This window comes from Podarcis cretensis (assembly GCF_951804945.1).
Source record: "Podarcis cretensis genome assembly, chromosome: 11".
Taxonomy (NCBI): domain Eukaryota; kingdom Metazoa; phylum Chordata; class Lepidosauria; order Squamata; family Lacertidae; genus Podarcis; species Podarcis cretensis.
The window spans coordinates 66,700,590-66,715,727 of NC_137180.1; the positions used below are offsets into that span (position 1 = coordinate 66,700,590).

The following is a 15,138-nucleotide window of genomic DNA, read 5'->3' on the forward strand; positions in this document are numbered from 1 at the left end:
GTCCTGTGTCCTGTTTTGGGAGCCACAATTTAAGGAGGATATTGACAAGCTGGAACATGTACAGAGGAGGGCAACCAAGATGATCGCTCAGGAGGTGATGGACTCTCCTTCACGGGAGGCTTTTAAGCAGAGATGGCCGTCGGAAAGAAATTCTTCAGCCGAGATTCCTGCCTTGCAGGCTGTTAGACTAGGCGACACTCTACAGTTCTATGATTCTATGAATAGAGTTATGATTAAAAAAGAAAGAAGAACAATTGCCGGGCAATCCTGTGGGGACGGAGAAGGGGAGGCATCTACTGCGTACCAAGAGCCGCTCTCCCCTTGGGGCGACCCCCGAGTCCGCCCCCCGAGTCCAGCCCCGCCCGCCCGAGAAGGCGCCCGGAAGGGGCCGGACCGGCTGGCCGTTTGAAGGCTTGGCGGGCGCCGCGGGACGGAGCAAGGTAGGGGCGCGGCGACGCCGGCAGGGGGCTTCCTCGGACCCCCTTGGTTCCGCTGAGCGTGGCCGGGCTTGGGGGACCCCAGCCCCGCCTGGCTCGCCCGCTCCCTCCCTCGGGGGCTTCCCACCCCCAAGCCAGGCGAAGTCCGCTTATAGTCGGACTTGCTTCCGAGTAGACCCGAGTCTTGGGGAGCCGGAAGGGGGCTCAGGCAGGAGCGAAGGGCTGCCGAGCAAGGGCTGCGGGGAACCCCGGGGAAGCCTGCCCAGCCCAGCCCAGGCAAGAGCGGGGCTCGCTCGCCTTTGCCCCCCCCCCCACCTTCCTCCAAGGAGCTCAAGGTCCTGACCTCGCCCTGCCCCCCACCTCCCCATTTCTCAGCGAGGTTCGTGGCTGACTGGATTTGGAACAGGGCCCTCCCGGTTCCACGTTGCCGCAAACCTCCAGAGAAAGGCTTTCTGGGCTGGTTTGTGCCTTCTGACCTGGGGGGCGGGGGGGGGGGGGCGGGGGAGCTGCTGCCAGGGCCTTGTGCAGGGTTGGTGCGCTTCCTCTGAACTCAAGGCAGGGACTCTCACACCCCGGCATTTCTCCCAAGCCCATGTTCTTTCCCCTGTTATTCTGTATTATGCCATGTTCACTGGTAGCTCTTTGAATAATAATGGACTGTGGTTCCATTTGCTGTGTGCTTGCGTCTGACCTGTGTGCCCAAGGGCTGCACACTGACTTGTGTTGATTCTGGATAGTGCCTGGTGAAGAACCAAAGATCAGGTACTTGCACTGCTCAGGGGCCACCTCAGAGTCCTGCTGAACTAAGCTAAAGACCCCTCTTGTTCTCACAGGGGCTGCCAGGTGCCTCATGAGAAGCCTGCAAGCCAGGCAGCAACTGTGCCTCTGACCATGGAGGGGCAACACAGTCATCAAGGATAGTATCCACAGAAAGTCCAGCTGTCCTCCAGGAATTTGTCTAATCCTCTTTTGATCCTCTATTAAAGTTGCTGGCCATCACTGCCTCCTGTGAGAGCCAGTTCCATAGTGTAACTATGTGCCGTGTGACAAAGTTCTTTTTGTGTGTCCTGAGGCTTCCAGCAGTCTGCTTCAATGGATGGCCCCAAATTATAATACGGGAGCTTTGTCCCTGACTCCTACTCTCGACCTTGTGCAGGCTTAAGGTCAGGGAAGGAGGAAGAGCTGGGGAGCAAGCTGGAAGGCTGCAGGTGGTAGGGCTCTGACAATACCAGGCGCTGAGAATTGCAGGTGAGGAGAGTACTGCTATTGTGCTCATGTCCTGCTTGTGGGTTTTGCAGGTTCTTCTTATGTTCTCCATCCCTTGTATTATCTTTTAACTTCTATCATGCCCCGCCCACTTTTGCTTACCTTTTCTCTAAACTAGAAAGTCCCTAATGTTGCAGCATTTCCTCTTAGGAGAGAGTTCATATACAGAAATCGTTATCATATCTGAAGTTTTATTCCCAGTCCCTTTCCTAATGATGCTTAGTATGGGCTAGCTGGAGCAACTTTCTTTTCAAGGCTTCTCCTTTCCCTCCCAAGAAAAACACACAATGACCAGCACCCTTGGGAGCAGCTGCCACCCGGTGGAGGAGCAGAGAGCCCGGTGGGAGAGGAAGCGCTGTCGGACGGCTAAGGAACTGGTGGAAACAGAGCAGCAGTACCTGGAGCGGCTGGGCTTGGTAGCCACGGTGAGAAGCTGGGCTGCAGGGCCCTGGACCTTTCTCTGAGCTCAAATACTGTGCAGGACTAAGGGTGCCATTCTGCTCCCAGCTCTTTCTTGAAGGAGCAAGCTGACCCGGCTTCCTGGCTTGCTTTTTTCAGTGATGTGCTGCTTTTTCTTTGTTGTTGTTAGCAGCCAAATGGTGCAGGGAGAGAGACCAGAGGAAGGAGGAGCAGAAAGGAGAAGGCAGATTCTCACCACCCTCAAGCCCTGAGCACTGCAGCCTTCTCTTGGTTCTGGCAAGAACATAAGCAGAGCATTGCAGCTGTAGCTGGATCAGGCCCAAGTGGGCCCACCTAGTCCAGCCCCTTCTCATAGTGACCAACCAGATGTCCCAAATGGGAAATCCGTTAGCAGGATCAGAGTGCAACAGCCATGCTCTCCCAACTTAGGAGTCCCAGCAACTGATATTGTTCAGAGACAAACTGCCCACGACAGTGGAGGTGGAATGTAGCCACTGCAGTTAGTCACCATCAGTGGGGCTGGGTGATACATATTATCCAAAACCAGTTTAATGTCCATATCATGATAATGGTTTCATAATTTTTGACTTGGCAATATATTGTGAACCATAATGCAAAAATCACAATGTGGGAAAAACTGTGAAGGCAGCCAATGCCTCTACAAAGCTCCATCCTTATTTCAGACATGGGGATATGTCAGTATATTGCTTTGTTTAGCTGGTGCTATATCACAGTGTTGAAAACCAGATATCTCCCAACCCTACTGTTCACCTCTACATAGTTCCATCCATATTTCAGACATTGTGATATATCAGTATGAAGAAGGGTTTCCTTTTTTCTAGCTTTGAGTCTTCCAACACTCCGCTTCATTGGTTGGCCGTACAATAATGTATTGAAATGGTTTTGTGGGCTTTTGTTTCTAGCAGCTGGCTCTTCAAATTCTCTTTCTTTCGTATTTCCCCCCCCCCCTTGCACCCCTGATTGTCTGCTTGCATTTCTTTGGTCCAAGTTGACTTTCCTTTTTGTTGTCCTTGTTTGGACAGGCCTTCCATTTTCTGAAGGAGGCCTTTCTGCCCTCTACTGCGTTCTAACTGAACTGCTATTGCTGTGGCTTTGAACAACCCACAAGCATTCTGGGTAAATCTGGCCACCATTATTTTCTTGTTCAACTTCCTTCTTACCAGACTCCTTGCTTTTGGGTAGTTATCTCTTTTGAAGTCCAATGTAAAGGTGCCATACTTTCTTGACAATTGCCCACTTAACGTTGGGCAGCACTCTGGCTGATGTCACTGGTTGGTTCAACAGCACATGTCACACCAAGCTATGGGCCCCACTTTAAGATGAAGTCCAGCATGGTCACCCCTCTGGTCAGTCACATCACCAACTGCTGTAGGATGCCGTCATTTACAGTATGTAGCAATGTTCCCCCTTGATTGTGACCTGAACATGCATGATGTCGGGATCTCAAGCCCTTTATCAGAGGAACTGGCAACAATCCTAGGCACCCAGCTTGATTCCCTGTTGACCTCCCTGGCTGCATTCCCCAGCAGGCGCAGGCAAGGTCTCAATAGGCGATTCTTCTCAAACATGAGAAGAACACACCCCTCTTTCCTGTCCCCCCGGGCAGGGGAAAGAGATAGACAGAAACGTATTTCCATGCCTTTATTACACTATGAGCTAAATCCGGTGCTTTGCACTGTTAATAGACTGTTCCTGTGATTCCCACGGGCAGTCCCATTCCCATCATGTTTACTTTTCAAGCTAGCACTTTGCAGCTGCATTGCATCCATATCATAACACATATATCCAGTCAAGGGTTAGGTTAGTTAGAAAAGTCTTTGTATCTGGGGAGGAGTAACTGCTTTGCATGTCTCTTGTTAGTACTTTGTGGCCATCCTGAAGGCCAAAGGGACCTTGAAGCCAGCGGATCAGGAGGCTATCTTCGGGTGCCTGGAATCCATCTGCTCTGCCAACCGGTAAGGGACCCACCGCGGGAGCCTTTGTCGATGGGTGGGGTAGCATGGGTCTGTTGGGTGGTGGCAGTGGGCTCTGAGAGTTTTCCTCTAACTTCCTGCTCTGTATCCTGTCTGGTTCTGTAGCCCACATTTTCCAAACCTCAGTCCACTGAGACACCTCCTGTTTAATATGGGTGGGGGTAAATGGGAGCTGGGTTTAGGGGTTAGCTTTATGATGGAGGGGATTGCACCCTCTTAAATTTTCAGATTACATTTCAATCAGACTAAACAGACACTTGGAAGTCCTCTTTGCAAGAACCACAATGCTGCCTCTCAACCTGATATGCGTGGACTAGAGTAGGCTCTCAAATGACAGACATGGATCTGTAAAGGAAATTGGGGGAGTCAGCTGTCTCCTCAGATATTTGGGACAACCGCTGCCCCTGGCTGGATTTTGGCCTTTGGGACAACATCTTAGCTAGGCCTGTGCGATGTACCAATACATAGTTCAAATCCGGTTTGAAGCTCACATTGCAATATTTGACCCAGCAGTTCGCTGTGAACAGCCTTCAAAATTCCAGGGGGCAATATAATTGTGAAAAAATTGAGAAGTCAGCCTCAGCACCTCCCCTAAACTGCAGTGTTGGTACTTAAGAAACAGCACTGCCTGCTTTCCTTCCTGCCTTCCTTCCTGCCTTCCTTCCAGCCGAGGCACCACAGTTGTGCTGGGAAGGACAGCTAAGTGCTGCCAGCCCAGCATCCTCAGCCTAGGTGATGTGATCCTGCATGTGGCTGGGAAGGATGGCAAAGAACTCTGCCAGCCCAGGGGGTGCGATCCTTCCTTCCTTCCTTCCTTCCTTCTCCTGGTCACTTCTTCTGCTCCCTCCCATCCTACCCAGCCCAGGCGCCTCGATTGTGCACATTGTTGGGAAGGACAACCTGGTACTCTAAGAAAGAGCATGGAGAAAATGCAGCAAAAAGCTTCCCTCCCGCCACAGCCCAGCCACCCCTCCTTATTTCAGACATCATGAGATACCAGTATATCACGATGGTTAGCTGCTGATATAGCCTGATGTTGAAAACCAGATATCGCCCAGCCCTAATTTTAGCACTGTGCAAAACTCACATGTGAACAATGTGCTGAAAATATTCCATATGAACCTACCCAGATCCTGAGATCATCCACTGAGTGTACCTCCTTGTGCGCCTCCTCCATGAGAGGTCCAGAGGGTGGCAACACAAAAACGCGTCTTTTCTGCAGTGGCTCCCCATTTGTGGAATGCTCTTCCCAGGGAGGTTCGGCTGGCACCTTCATTATACACCTTTAGGCGCCATATCTGGTTTTAAAATTTTAAAAGATGATGCTGTTAAAGTGCTACACTCAATATGCCAGCAAATTAGGAAAACTCAGCAGTGGCCAGAGGATTGGAAGTGCCAAAGAATGCTCCAACTACCGCACAATTGCACTCATTTCACACGCTAGCAAGGTTATGCTTAAAATTCTACAAGGAAGGCTCAAGCAGTATGTGGACCGAGAACTCCCAGAAGTGCAAGCTGGATTTAGAAGAGGCAGAGGAACCAGAGGCCAAATTGCAAACATGCGCTGGATTATGGAGAAAGCTAGAGAGTTCCAGAAAGACATCTATTTCTGCTTCATTGACTATGCAAAAGCCTTTGACTGTGTCGACCACAGCAAACTATGGCAAGTTCTTTAAGAAATGGGAGTGCCTGATCACCTCATCTATCTCCTGAGAAATCTCTATGTGGGACAAGAAGCTACAGTTAGAACTGGATATGGAACAACTGATTGGTTCAAAATTGGGCAAGGAGTACGGCAAGGCTGTATATTGTCTCCCTGCTTATTTAACTTATATGCAGAATTTATCATGCGAAAGGCTGGGCTGGATGAATCCCTAGCCGGAATTAAGATCACCGGAAGAAATATCAACAAGCTCAGATATGCAGATGACACAACCTTGATGGCAGAAAGTGAGGAGGAATTAAATAACCTTTTAATGAGGGTGAAAGAGGAGAGCGCAAAATATGGTCTGAAGCTCAACATCAAAAAACGAAGATCATGGCTACTGGTCCCATCACCTCCTGGCAAATAGAAGGAGAAGAAATGGAGGCAGTGAGAGATTTTACTTTCTTGGGCTCCATGATCACTGCAGATGGTGACAGCAGTCACGAAATTAAAAGACGCCTGCTCCTTGGGAAAAGGCGATGGCAAACCTAGACAGCATCTTAAAAAGCAGAGACATCACCTTACCAACAAAGGTCCGTATAGTAAAAGCCATGGTTTTCCCAGTAGTGATGTATGGAAGTGAGAGGTGGACCATAAAGAAGGCTGTTCGCCGAAGAATGGATGCTTTTGAATTATGGTGCTGGAGGAGACTCTTGAGAGTCCCATGGACTGCAAGAAGATCAAACCTCTCCATTCTTAAGGAAATCAGCCCTGAGTGCTCACTGGAAGGACAGATCGTGAAGCTGAGGCTCCAAGACTTTGGCCACCTCATGAGAAGAGAAGACTCCCTGGAAAAGACCCTGATGTTGGGAAAGATGGAGGGCACAAGGAGAAGGGGACGACAGAGGACGAGATGGTTGGACAGTGTTCTCGAAGCTACCAGCATGAGTTTGACCAAACTGCAGGAGGCAGTGGAAGACAGGAGTCCCTGGCGTGCTCTGGTCCATGGGGTCATGAAGAGTCGGACACGACTAAACGACTAAACAACAACAAAAAGGTGCCAGGTGAAAACGTCCCTCTTCAACCAGGCCTTTGACTGATTGACACCTGATGCTCTTTTAAATGTGGAAACAGGGATTGTTGGTTTGGTTTTGCTCATATTTTTATTATGTATTTGTGTTTTTATGTTGTGAATCGTCCTGACATCTACAGCTGAATAGTATTCCTTTGGGCAGGAGGAAGCTTTGTCCTGTGTTGAGATATCAACCCCTCCCCTTGGTGCAGAACAGAGCCTACCTCTGAATCCCTGTGAGCTCCCCTCCAAGGCAGGATATCTCCTGCAAGGCAGGATATGCCACTAACCACAAGTGTCGTGGGTAGTCCCGCACCCACCCCTCATATAGCCCCTTATGGAAGCTGGGGAGGGGGAGCAAGGGGGAGCGCCAGTGTGAGGCAATACGGGTAAAGTGGCATTGCCCCCCACAAACTTCTTGATTCAAGGAGCCCTCTCCTGCTTTGCACCCAGGACTCTGCTTTTCCATCTGGAGGGAGGCCGCTTGGGGCTTGGCCTGGAGGGTTTCTGCCACCAGCTGGTTCTCTACGTCTGCTATGCTGAAAACCTGGGAAAGGCCCAGAGCACCTTGGAGGTACCTGTTTCCTTTTTCTGTCCCTGTCACACCCTTTGAGCAGGAATCTTGCAGGTCGCTGCTCTGGGCACACAGCCCCCACCCCCGGGCCTGGAGCCTTTTCCTGCCCTTTGCTCATCAAGCCCTTTCAGTGATGTTTTAGCTGTGATTCCTGCCTTGCAGGGGGGCGGGGCTCGATGCCTCTTGGAGCCCCTCCATCTCTACAATTCTGTGATGACCTGGGGTGGGGAGTGGGTGGCAGGTCAGCTAGTGACTCCTGCTTCTCCTCTCTTGTCCTTCCAGAGGCAGGTGCGGAAGAACAAACCCTTTTCCCGCTTCAAGAAGCTCCAGGAGTCCCGGCCAGAGTTTGGGGGCCTTTGCCTGGAACAGCTGCTCCCGCTGCCCCTCCAGAGGCTCTCTCGGTAGGTGGCCGCCTCTGCAGGAGGATGCTGTGCTCATCGCATCTGGGAGGGGCTGCTCAGCTGGCCCCACTGGGGCTCCACAGCCTGGCTGCACCCCCTCAGCCCCAGGGAGGAGGCTGCTGGAGGGCTGAGCCGGAAGGCATGCACCTGCCCCTCCTTCCCCAACCCATCTGACAGTGCCCCCTCCCTTTGGCAGGTACAGGCACTTGCTGAAGGATTTGGTAGGAAATACCCACCCAGAAAGCTCCGACTTTAAGCAGCTGACAGGTAGGATATTAACTTTTCTGTGAGCAGCCTGGGGGACTTGCTGGAGGACAGGGGGAGGGGAATCAAGTAAATAATATTAACTCCCTTGAGCCACAGAGGCTCCAAACTACTTTCCCTTGGTATGGGTGTGTGCCTTGTCTCAGGTGATGTTGTGGTCCTTGCAGGAGTTCTGAAGTCTGTCTCTGAGGCATATCACCGAGTCCAGGAAATATCTCGTTGCCGTGACAATGCCAACCAGATGCACCGGGTTCAGAAGCTGCTTAAGGGACAGAAGACCCGGATTCTGGCTCCAGGTGGGTCCTCTGCTTTGTTAACAGGAGACAAAGAGGCAGGGCAGGCAGCAAAGAAGCCACCCTTCAGCTGGGTAAACCACCCATCTTTGCTCCTCAAACGTGGCCCTACAGGACGCTTTGGGTTCATGCTTGTGTTGCTCTGGGATGCAGCTGACGGGCAGCTGTTGGGGCTGGACATTTCTGGCAACTGGAGCAGAGACCATTTGCTAGAGCCAGAGTGGTCTCTGGCGATTCCACCCCAAAGACTCCCACCTCCCATTTCTCATCCTTGCTCAGCCCCCATTTCCTCAGCCTGGACCCCATCATTCCACCTCCTCCTCCTGCACTGATTAAGGCAATTCTCCCAGTGCTTTGCTGCTTAGTTTAAAAGGATAATTCAGTGGGGAGAGCAGTGGCCTCACCTGAAATGGAATGGCCTTTGAGCTAGGCAAGAGCAACAGCGTCAAGGATGCTGCTCAGCTCCTCACAAGACAAGCAGCCATGGAGCAGCCCTTAGCGACAGAGTCCCACCATCAGCACAAGGAGGGGGGCAGTGCATTGGGCATAAAGCGCAGGTTGCATTGGGTGGACCACAGGGCGTCATGGGGGGCGCTGAAGGGCAGCATTGGAGCTGCAGGGTGGCACAGGAGTTGGTTCCTGGTACTGGCGCTGCAAGGCAGCACAGCCAATGTCCGGTTGTTATGCCGCTGAGGACAGAGGAGCTCCCCGTGGATTTGCAGGTTTGGGATGCTCCTCAATCCAGCATTGCTTGGGAAGCTTCAGGCAGCTGTGACTCCTGCATTTCAGGGGCTGGACTAGATGACCCTCTGGTCGCCTTCCAACTCTACAGTCCTAGGATTCCATGTTAGGGATGCTAGCAAATCCTACTCTATGAGTGACTCACATGCCAGCCTCAGAACACAAGATTATTTTGGGTGTTTATTAGCTGTGACTTACAAACCTTCGCTTTGGTTCTCTTATCATGAAAGGGCTTTCCAGGCTGGCAGTGAGGCATCTGCGGCCACATCCTGCATGCACAGGGCTGCTCTGCACCCTTCTTGCTCCCACCTCCAGGCTTTATCCACCCCAGCGCATAGGGGGTGGGGGGTGGGCTTGCCCCTTTCCCTTGTCCTTCCTCTCCCTGTTCTCTGTGGCTAAGGACCTCCTAGTCAGTTTTGTCACAGATGAAAAGTTGGAGGGAAACCCAAGAGACAGGGAAAGATGCTCAGGTGAAGGGTCACCAGGTCCCTGCAAGGGCCAGTCGGGAGTGAGAAGCCCTTATGCTGCCCTGGAAGGGCTGGTGTGCAAGTCAACCTGTGCTCTGGCTATTGTTGGTTTTGCCTTTGTGTTCCACCTTTTCTCCAAGGAATACAAGGCGACATGCGTGGTTCTCCCTGTCCCCCTTTTATCCTCACAACCACCCTGTGAAGTAGGGGAGCCTGGTAATCTCAGCAGATTCCTCCGGTGTGACAGTAGCAAACCTCCTCCATGCTGGGGAGAAAGAGGGCAGAGTCTCATCAAGACAGAGCCATGCATTGATGGCTGAAAAGGCCATGAGAGCAGCTTACAGGCCCAACAGGGTCCCGGCCTGTCAGGGAGCTGCCGCCCTCAGTGGGTCTGGGGAGGTTGCCTGACTCCAGCAGTCCCAACACCCCAATTGGCCTCTGTGGCCCCACATTTTGTCACAGGGCGCTGGTTTCTCCGGGAAGGCTGGCTATCGGTGGTGCCCCCCAAGGGGGAGGAGCTGCAGCGCCGGATGTTCTTCCTCTTCTCTGACATCTTGCTGGTGACCAAGCCCTGCCACCCACTCCACCCCTGGAACGCACACAAGTTTGCCTGCCAGGCCGTTCTCCCTCTCAGGCAAGGCACGGTGCAGAAAGTCTTCGGTCACACGCAGAGCCAAGGGGGGCTGCTCAGTGTAAGTTCTTCCCAAACCTAGCAAATTCTGCCTTGGTGTAGGAAGCCCTTGTCCCGACCACCTCACTTGGGGGGGTCCACACCTGGCCTGCTGGGTAAATCCTGTGGCAGCAGCATCAGGGCAGGTGCAAGGGGCAGAGAGGCAACAAGCTGGCTGAAGCAAGTCTGCTGTAACAACAAAGGGGAGCTGCTGGGGTATGTGTTTGCGTGCGCACACACAGGAACAAACACCCAAAGGTCCAAGAAATGGGTGGGGATGGGGGGCTGCTGCTCTGCCACAAAGGGCCAGACAGTGCTTTTCTGGGCTTCTGGCAGGCCTCCAAGCACACACCCCCCCCCCCGTCATGGGCTGCCTTGAGAAGGAAGTCCTGGACCACCTTTACCTGGGCCATTTCTGTGGCCCAACCTCCTGCCTTAGCCCAAGAGCTTGCCATCTCCCAGCAATGCTTCCCTTCTTCCAGGTCTCCTTCCCCCACAGGACGTTGCTGCTGATGTCGTGTAATCAGGAGGACTTTCATGAATGGCACCAGACCCTGTTGACTGCTGTCAGGTAGGCTACACCCCGCCCCTCTGCTGACTGTGGAGACATTGCTAGGCTTGTGTTTTTTGAGATCCAGAATTCACCTCCTTCCCTTTCCACCTACAGGCAGCTGCAGATGGACTCGCCTCCTGCTGAATAGAGGACCTGCACAGGGCCCCCTCCTGCTGGGGCCAGACAAGCCAGGACCAGGCCAGTGGGTGCCAACGGCTGTGCGGGCTACATAGAAACCACTGGTTACCAAAGCCACCATTTCCCTTCTTTAGAAGCCGCAGCCCAAGGCCCAACCTGACCTAGCACTGGCCCATCCTTGCTTTTGCTTCCCCTTGACTCTACCTGGAGACCCACAAGATGTCCAGAATTGGCCTGTTCATTGGAGCTGCTACCTGCAAGGCCACTCTGCCTATTCAGGCTGCAGAGGCCCCTGAGCCTTAAGCATAGTCAGGTGAAGGAGCAAAATGTCCATCTGGCTTGAGCTGCAGTAGCAGTCTCACTCCAAGATGGCTGGGAACAAAAGGTGCAAGTTTCCCTTGGCTTGAACAAGCTGTGACCTTTTAAAATCTGCATTTTACCTTCATGACTGTATAAAAAATGGCAATCCTTTTAGAATTCTTAACACTAGACTGCTTCTGGGGCCAAAAACCCCCGTGGGTCCATTTGGCATGATGAAGATGGTGAAGGCATGCCTCTGAGTGGTGTATCCTGTGCAGCTGCTGCTCCCTGTTTATTCTCTACTACTAAGAAACAAAATCCCTTGAAGAATCTGATGTACACTGTGGTCTCCGCAAAGTGATTAAAGTCTGTGATGTCAGCAAGCACAGTGATGTCTTAAGCCAGGGGTGAGGAACCTGCGTCCCTCAGCAAGGCCCCAAGAGAAAAAGGTTCTTCACGCTGGCCTTAAGCAACTTTAGTAAGTTCCTGTTCTTAAGGATGCCCTCCGCTTCTCTGCCAAGGGATAGCTGTGTGGACCTGGGATTGGACACAATGCAGCCCAAGGTTTCTCAGGAAGCTGCCCCTCCTCTCTCTACTTGCCCTCTGTGTGACCACCCAAGGAAAATGCATCTCCATAAGGCAACAGCTTCCGCAAAGAATTGGCTTGTCAAGTTTAACTGAAGTATGTTCTACTCACTCCTGACTCTTATAATTGCAATGATAACCATTTTACATTGCCATCAGAAAATATATTTTGAGATTATGGTTTTTGTGTTACCAGTGTTCAAGTTTTGTGTAGCTTTAATATACTTTCTTTGAGATTTTGGTGTATTAAAACCTATCTTTTAACCTCAGCTGGAAATGTAGCAATGTGAGTTGTTTAAAATGTCATAGAATCATATAACTGTAGAGTTGGAAGGGACCCCAAAAGTCATCTAGTCCAACCCCCTGCAGTGCAGGAATCGGAGTCACCCAATCTCTGCTTTAAAACCTCCAAGGAAGGACAGACCCTAACCTCACGAGGGAATCTGTGCCACTGTCGAACAGCTCTTACTGTCAGCAAGCTCTTTCTGATCTTGGGGCAAAATAAATGAAAAAGCAAAGCGATGTACTTCTTTTAATGAGAGGAGAGATCTGGGATTTACAGAAATGATCCAGTGGAAGTTACTAGTTAAATGCAAAGGTTGGTTTTCAAACAGTGGCTCCAGTTGCTAGGCAGCGCTTTTGTGTTCCTAAAGCAGCCTTTCTCAAGCTTGTGTCCCCAGATGTTGCACTCCCATCATCCCTGACCACTGGTTCTGCTAAATAGTGATTATGGCAGTTGTGGTCAACAACATCTGGGGACACAAGTTTGAGAATGGCTGTCTTAAATTGCAAGAGCACTCCAGCATAAGGTTTTCTCCCTCCCCAGCTTAACCACCTAGTCCTCGTAAGTCACCTGCTCCTGGCTCCGCTGGTGCCACTGCAGGCCAGATATGTCACCAAGCACCATCACTCGGCTGCAAGCAGCACAAAGAGAATTCAGAGGAACCAAGGCATTTGCCCCACGGCTGCTGTCGTTTATTTCTGTGTGCATGAAGGTAAGAGATCTTCTCTTTTTTCAAGTTTCCAGTCCCAAGAAAAAACTAGTAACCTGCATAGCAAAGTAGATGAAAGCAGGGAGGTGGTCTCAAAAAACCCAAAGAAATGCAGCTCCTCTCCCCAACATCAAGGTGAGGTCGTAGGCAGGCTTCCAAGTGACAGGAGAAGGGGAGGAAGTGGTGTCTGTCCTTCTGTCTACACTGCCGTGCCCTCAGATGGGCTCCCCTGGAGTGGAGCTTCCGCCGCCCTCAGGGCATCCTCCCGGAAGCCCTTCAGCAGCTGATTCACCAGCGTCTTCTCGCTGTCGCGCTTTGGGCGCAGGAGGGGCGGGAACGGGTTCCCCTTGTACTCAATGACGGCCATCTCAGCACGGTCCAGGTTCTCCCGGTTGGGGATCCGCAGCAGGCGTGTGTAGTTGCTGGAGTGTGCCTGGAAGCGAGGAGCCAGCACCTTGAAGAGCTTGTGCAGGAGATCCTTCTCCTAGGGTGGGGGAGGCAAAAGAGGGGGGCTCAGTGGAGGCAGAGTTGGCAGGAGACCCTCCCCCCCAGAAGGGATGCAGCCTCACCGTCAACCAGAAGTCGGCCATGCGCATTGCTTGGGGGTCCGTGTCCCCACGCTTGGCATAGTTGATCAGCTGAAGGGAGGAGAGAGAGGAGAGGATGTCAAGGTAAGAACAGCCTACTAGATCCGGCCAAAGGGGGTTCATGTAGTCCAGCCTCCTGTTCTCACAGTGGCAAACCAGGTGCCCCCAATGGGAAACCTGCAAGCAGGATTCGACCACAACAGCAACGCTCCCCTCACGTGGTTTCCAGCAGCGGTATTCACAAGCATTGCTGCCTCCAGCTGTGGAAGAACAGCAGAGCCATCCCGGCTAGGAGCTATCTATCGGGGTCTTTGTCCAGTCCTTTTAAAGCCATTCAGGCCATCATTGCCTCCTGTGGCAGGGAGTTCCAAGGTTGAACGATGTACACCTGCCCTGAATCTCCCAACATGCAGCTTCACTGGACGCCCACAAGTTGGACTGTTATGAGAAAGGGAGGGACGCTGCCCCCTTTCCTCATAGGCAAGTCCCTCCACCCCCTTGATCCTTTAGCCCTTTCCTAACTCGGCAATAACCCTTTGGAGGATGCGGCCGCGCCAGAGGTTTGCCTCATGGCAGTTTCATTTTGCTAACGATCCCCAGGAAGGGCTTTGCTTTGTCATGGCCGCGCGCACGCGGAGGGCATTTCACGGGCATTTCTCTGCTGCGCGCCCGCCCGCCCGCCCGCCTGGACGCGTGTCTGCGAGGCTCTCGCGTTCCGACGTGCCCCGCTCTCGCCCGCCCCCTCTCACGTGTTCGGCGTAGAAGCGCATCTCGTCGGCGCGCCCGCGAGGGGCCTCGATCCGCTCGTGGCGCACCAGGGCCGTGACGAGGTTCCGCAGCAGGTCGAGGCGCGAGCGGGGCCCGAGGCCGAGGCGCCGGTAGACGCGCCCATGCTTGATCCACGCCGACGCCGAGAGACGCATCGCGGAGCCACCCAGCGCCCACGCCGGAAGCGCCCTCGGTCACGTGGCCCGCGGGGCGAGAGGGAGGCGGGCCCCGCCCGGCCTCGCTGTCATTGGCCGGTGTCTTCCCGGCGGCGGAAGTCCCGCCCCGTGACGTCAGGGCTCGAGGCCGCCGGTCCCGCAGCTTCGGCGAGAGGAAGAGGCGGGGCGGGGCGGCTCCTGCTCTGCCTCGCCCGGCCCGCCGCCGTCCGCCTCCTTCGCCCCCCGACGGGGAAAGGGCGCCGCCGGCTTCCCGGGCTGCTCCGAGGATGCTGCTGGTCAGGCAGGCGGGCAAATGCAGGAGAATACCCGACCAGTCCCTTGCGATGCAGGAACTCGATTCTGAAGCCCCCAGTGCAATGCCTGTTCCACTCCAGAATAAATCCTGGCTATGCCCAAGCCAAAAAGCAGAGACATCACCTTGCCAACAAAGGTCCGTATAGTTAAAGCCATGGTTTTCCCAGTAGTGATGTATGGAAGTGAGAGCTGGACCATCAAGAAGAATCGCCGAAGAATAGATGCTTTTGAATTCTGGTGCTGGAGGAGACTCTGGAGAGTCCCATGGACTGCAAGAAGATCAAACCTCTCCATTCTGAAGGAAATCAGCCCTGAGTGCTCACTGGAAGGACAGATCCTGAAGCTGAGGCTCCAGTACTTTGGCCACCTCAGGAGAAGAGAAGACTCCCTGGAAAAGACCCTGATGTTGGGAAAGATGGAGGGCACAAGGAAAAGGGGACGACAGAGGACAAGATGGTTGGACAGTGTTCTCGAAGCTACCAGCATGAGTTTGACCAAACT

At 53.0% G+C, this 15,138-nt stretch overlaps 2 protein-coding genes across 6 annotated transcripts; one reads left to right on the forward strand and one right to left on the reverse strand.

The window, feature by feature from the left end:
- The first annotated feature begins 373 nt into the window (after nt 1-373).
- Nucleotides 374-12,089, forward strand: ARHGEF39 (Rho guanine nucleotide exchange factor 39). Of its 5 annotated transcripts, none has more exons than XM_079995223.1 (11): nt 381-440; nt 1,594-1,685; nt 1,980-2,128; nt 4,005-4,099; nt 7,288-7,408; nt 7,691-7,809; nt 8,006-8,076; nt 8,241-8,369; nt 10,037-10,266; nt 10,727-10,815; nt 10,912-12,089. In XM_079995223.1, exons 3-11 carry the CDS (start codon nt 1,991-1,993, stop codon nt 10,943-10,945), a joined length of 1,026 nt encoding a protein of 341 aa, XP_079851349.1. In that variant the 5' UTR covers nt 381-440; nt 1,594-1,685; nt 1,980-1,990; the 3' UTR covers nt 10,946-12,089. The 5 variants fall into 5 exon arrangements, with proteins under 5 accessions (XP_079851352.1, XP_079851349.1, XP_079851351.1 ...); XM_079995225.1 differs by lacking the exon at nt 381-440 and adding an exon at nt 757-772; XM_079995224.1 differs by lacking the exon at nt 381-440 and adding an exon at nt 974-1,199.
- Nucleotides 12,090-12,773: 684 nt separating this feature from the next.
- On the reverse strand, nt 12,774-14,353 carry MRPL17 (mitochondrial ribosomal protein L17). Its single transcript, XM_079995228.1, has 3 exons — nt 14,149-14,353; nt 13,382-13,450; nt 12,774-13,296 (listed from the first exon to the last, which is right to left on the reverse strand). Exons 1-3 carry the CDS (start codon nt 14,320-14,322, stop codon nt 13,012-13,014), a joined length of 528 nt encoding a protein of 175 aa, XP_079851354.1. The 5' UTR covers nt 14,323-14,353; the 3' UTR covers nt 12,774-13,011.
- Between the last annotated feature and the right edge of the window lie 785 nt (nt 14,354-15,138).

Excerpts from the sequence above, each read along its gene's own strand:
- ARHGEF39 (XM_079995226.1), top strand. The coding sequence starts at position 1,991 with ATGACCAGCACCCTTGGGAGCAGCTGCCACCCGGTGGAGGAGCAGAGA. Across the intron at positions 10,267-10,726 it reads GCCAAGGGGGGCTGCTCAGT|GTCTCCTTCCCCCACAGGAC; the intron begins GTAAGTTCTTCC and ends CCCTTCTTCCAG. Across the intron at positions 10,816-10,911 it reads ACCCTGTTGACTGCTGTCAG|GCAGCTGCAGATGGACTCGC; the intron begins GTAGGCTACACC and ends TTCCACCTACAG.
- MRPL17 (XM_079995228.1), bottom strand. The coding sequence starts at position 14,322 with ATGCGTCTCTCGGCGTCGGCGTGGATCAAGCATGGGCGCGTCTACCGG. Across the intron at positions 13,451-14,148 it reads TGCGCTTCTACGCCGAACAC|CTGATCAACTATGCCAAGCG; the intron begins GTGAGAGGGGGC and ends TCCTCCCTTCAG. Across the intron at positions 13,297-13,381 it reads TGGCCGACTTCTGGTTGACG|GAGAAGGATCTCCTGCACAA; the intron begins GTGAGGCTGCAT and ends CCCCCACCCTAG.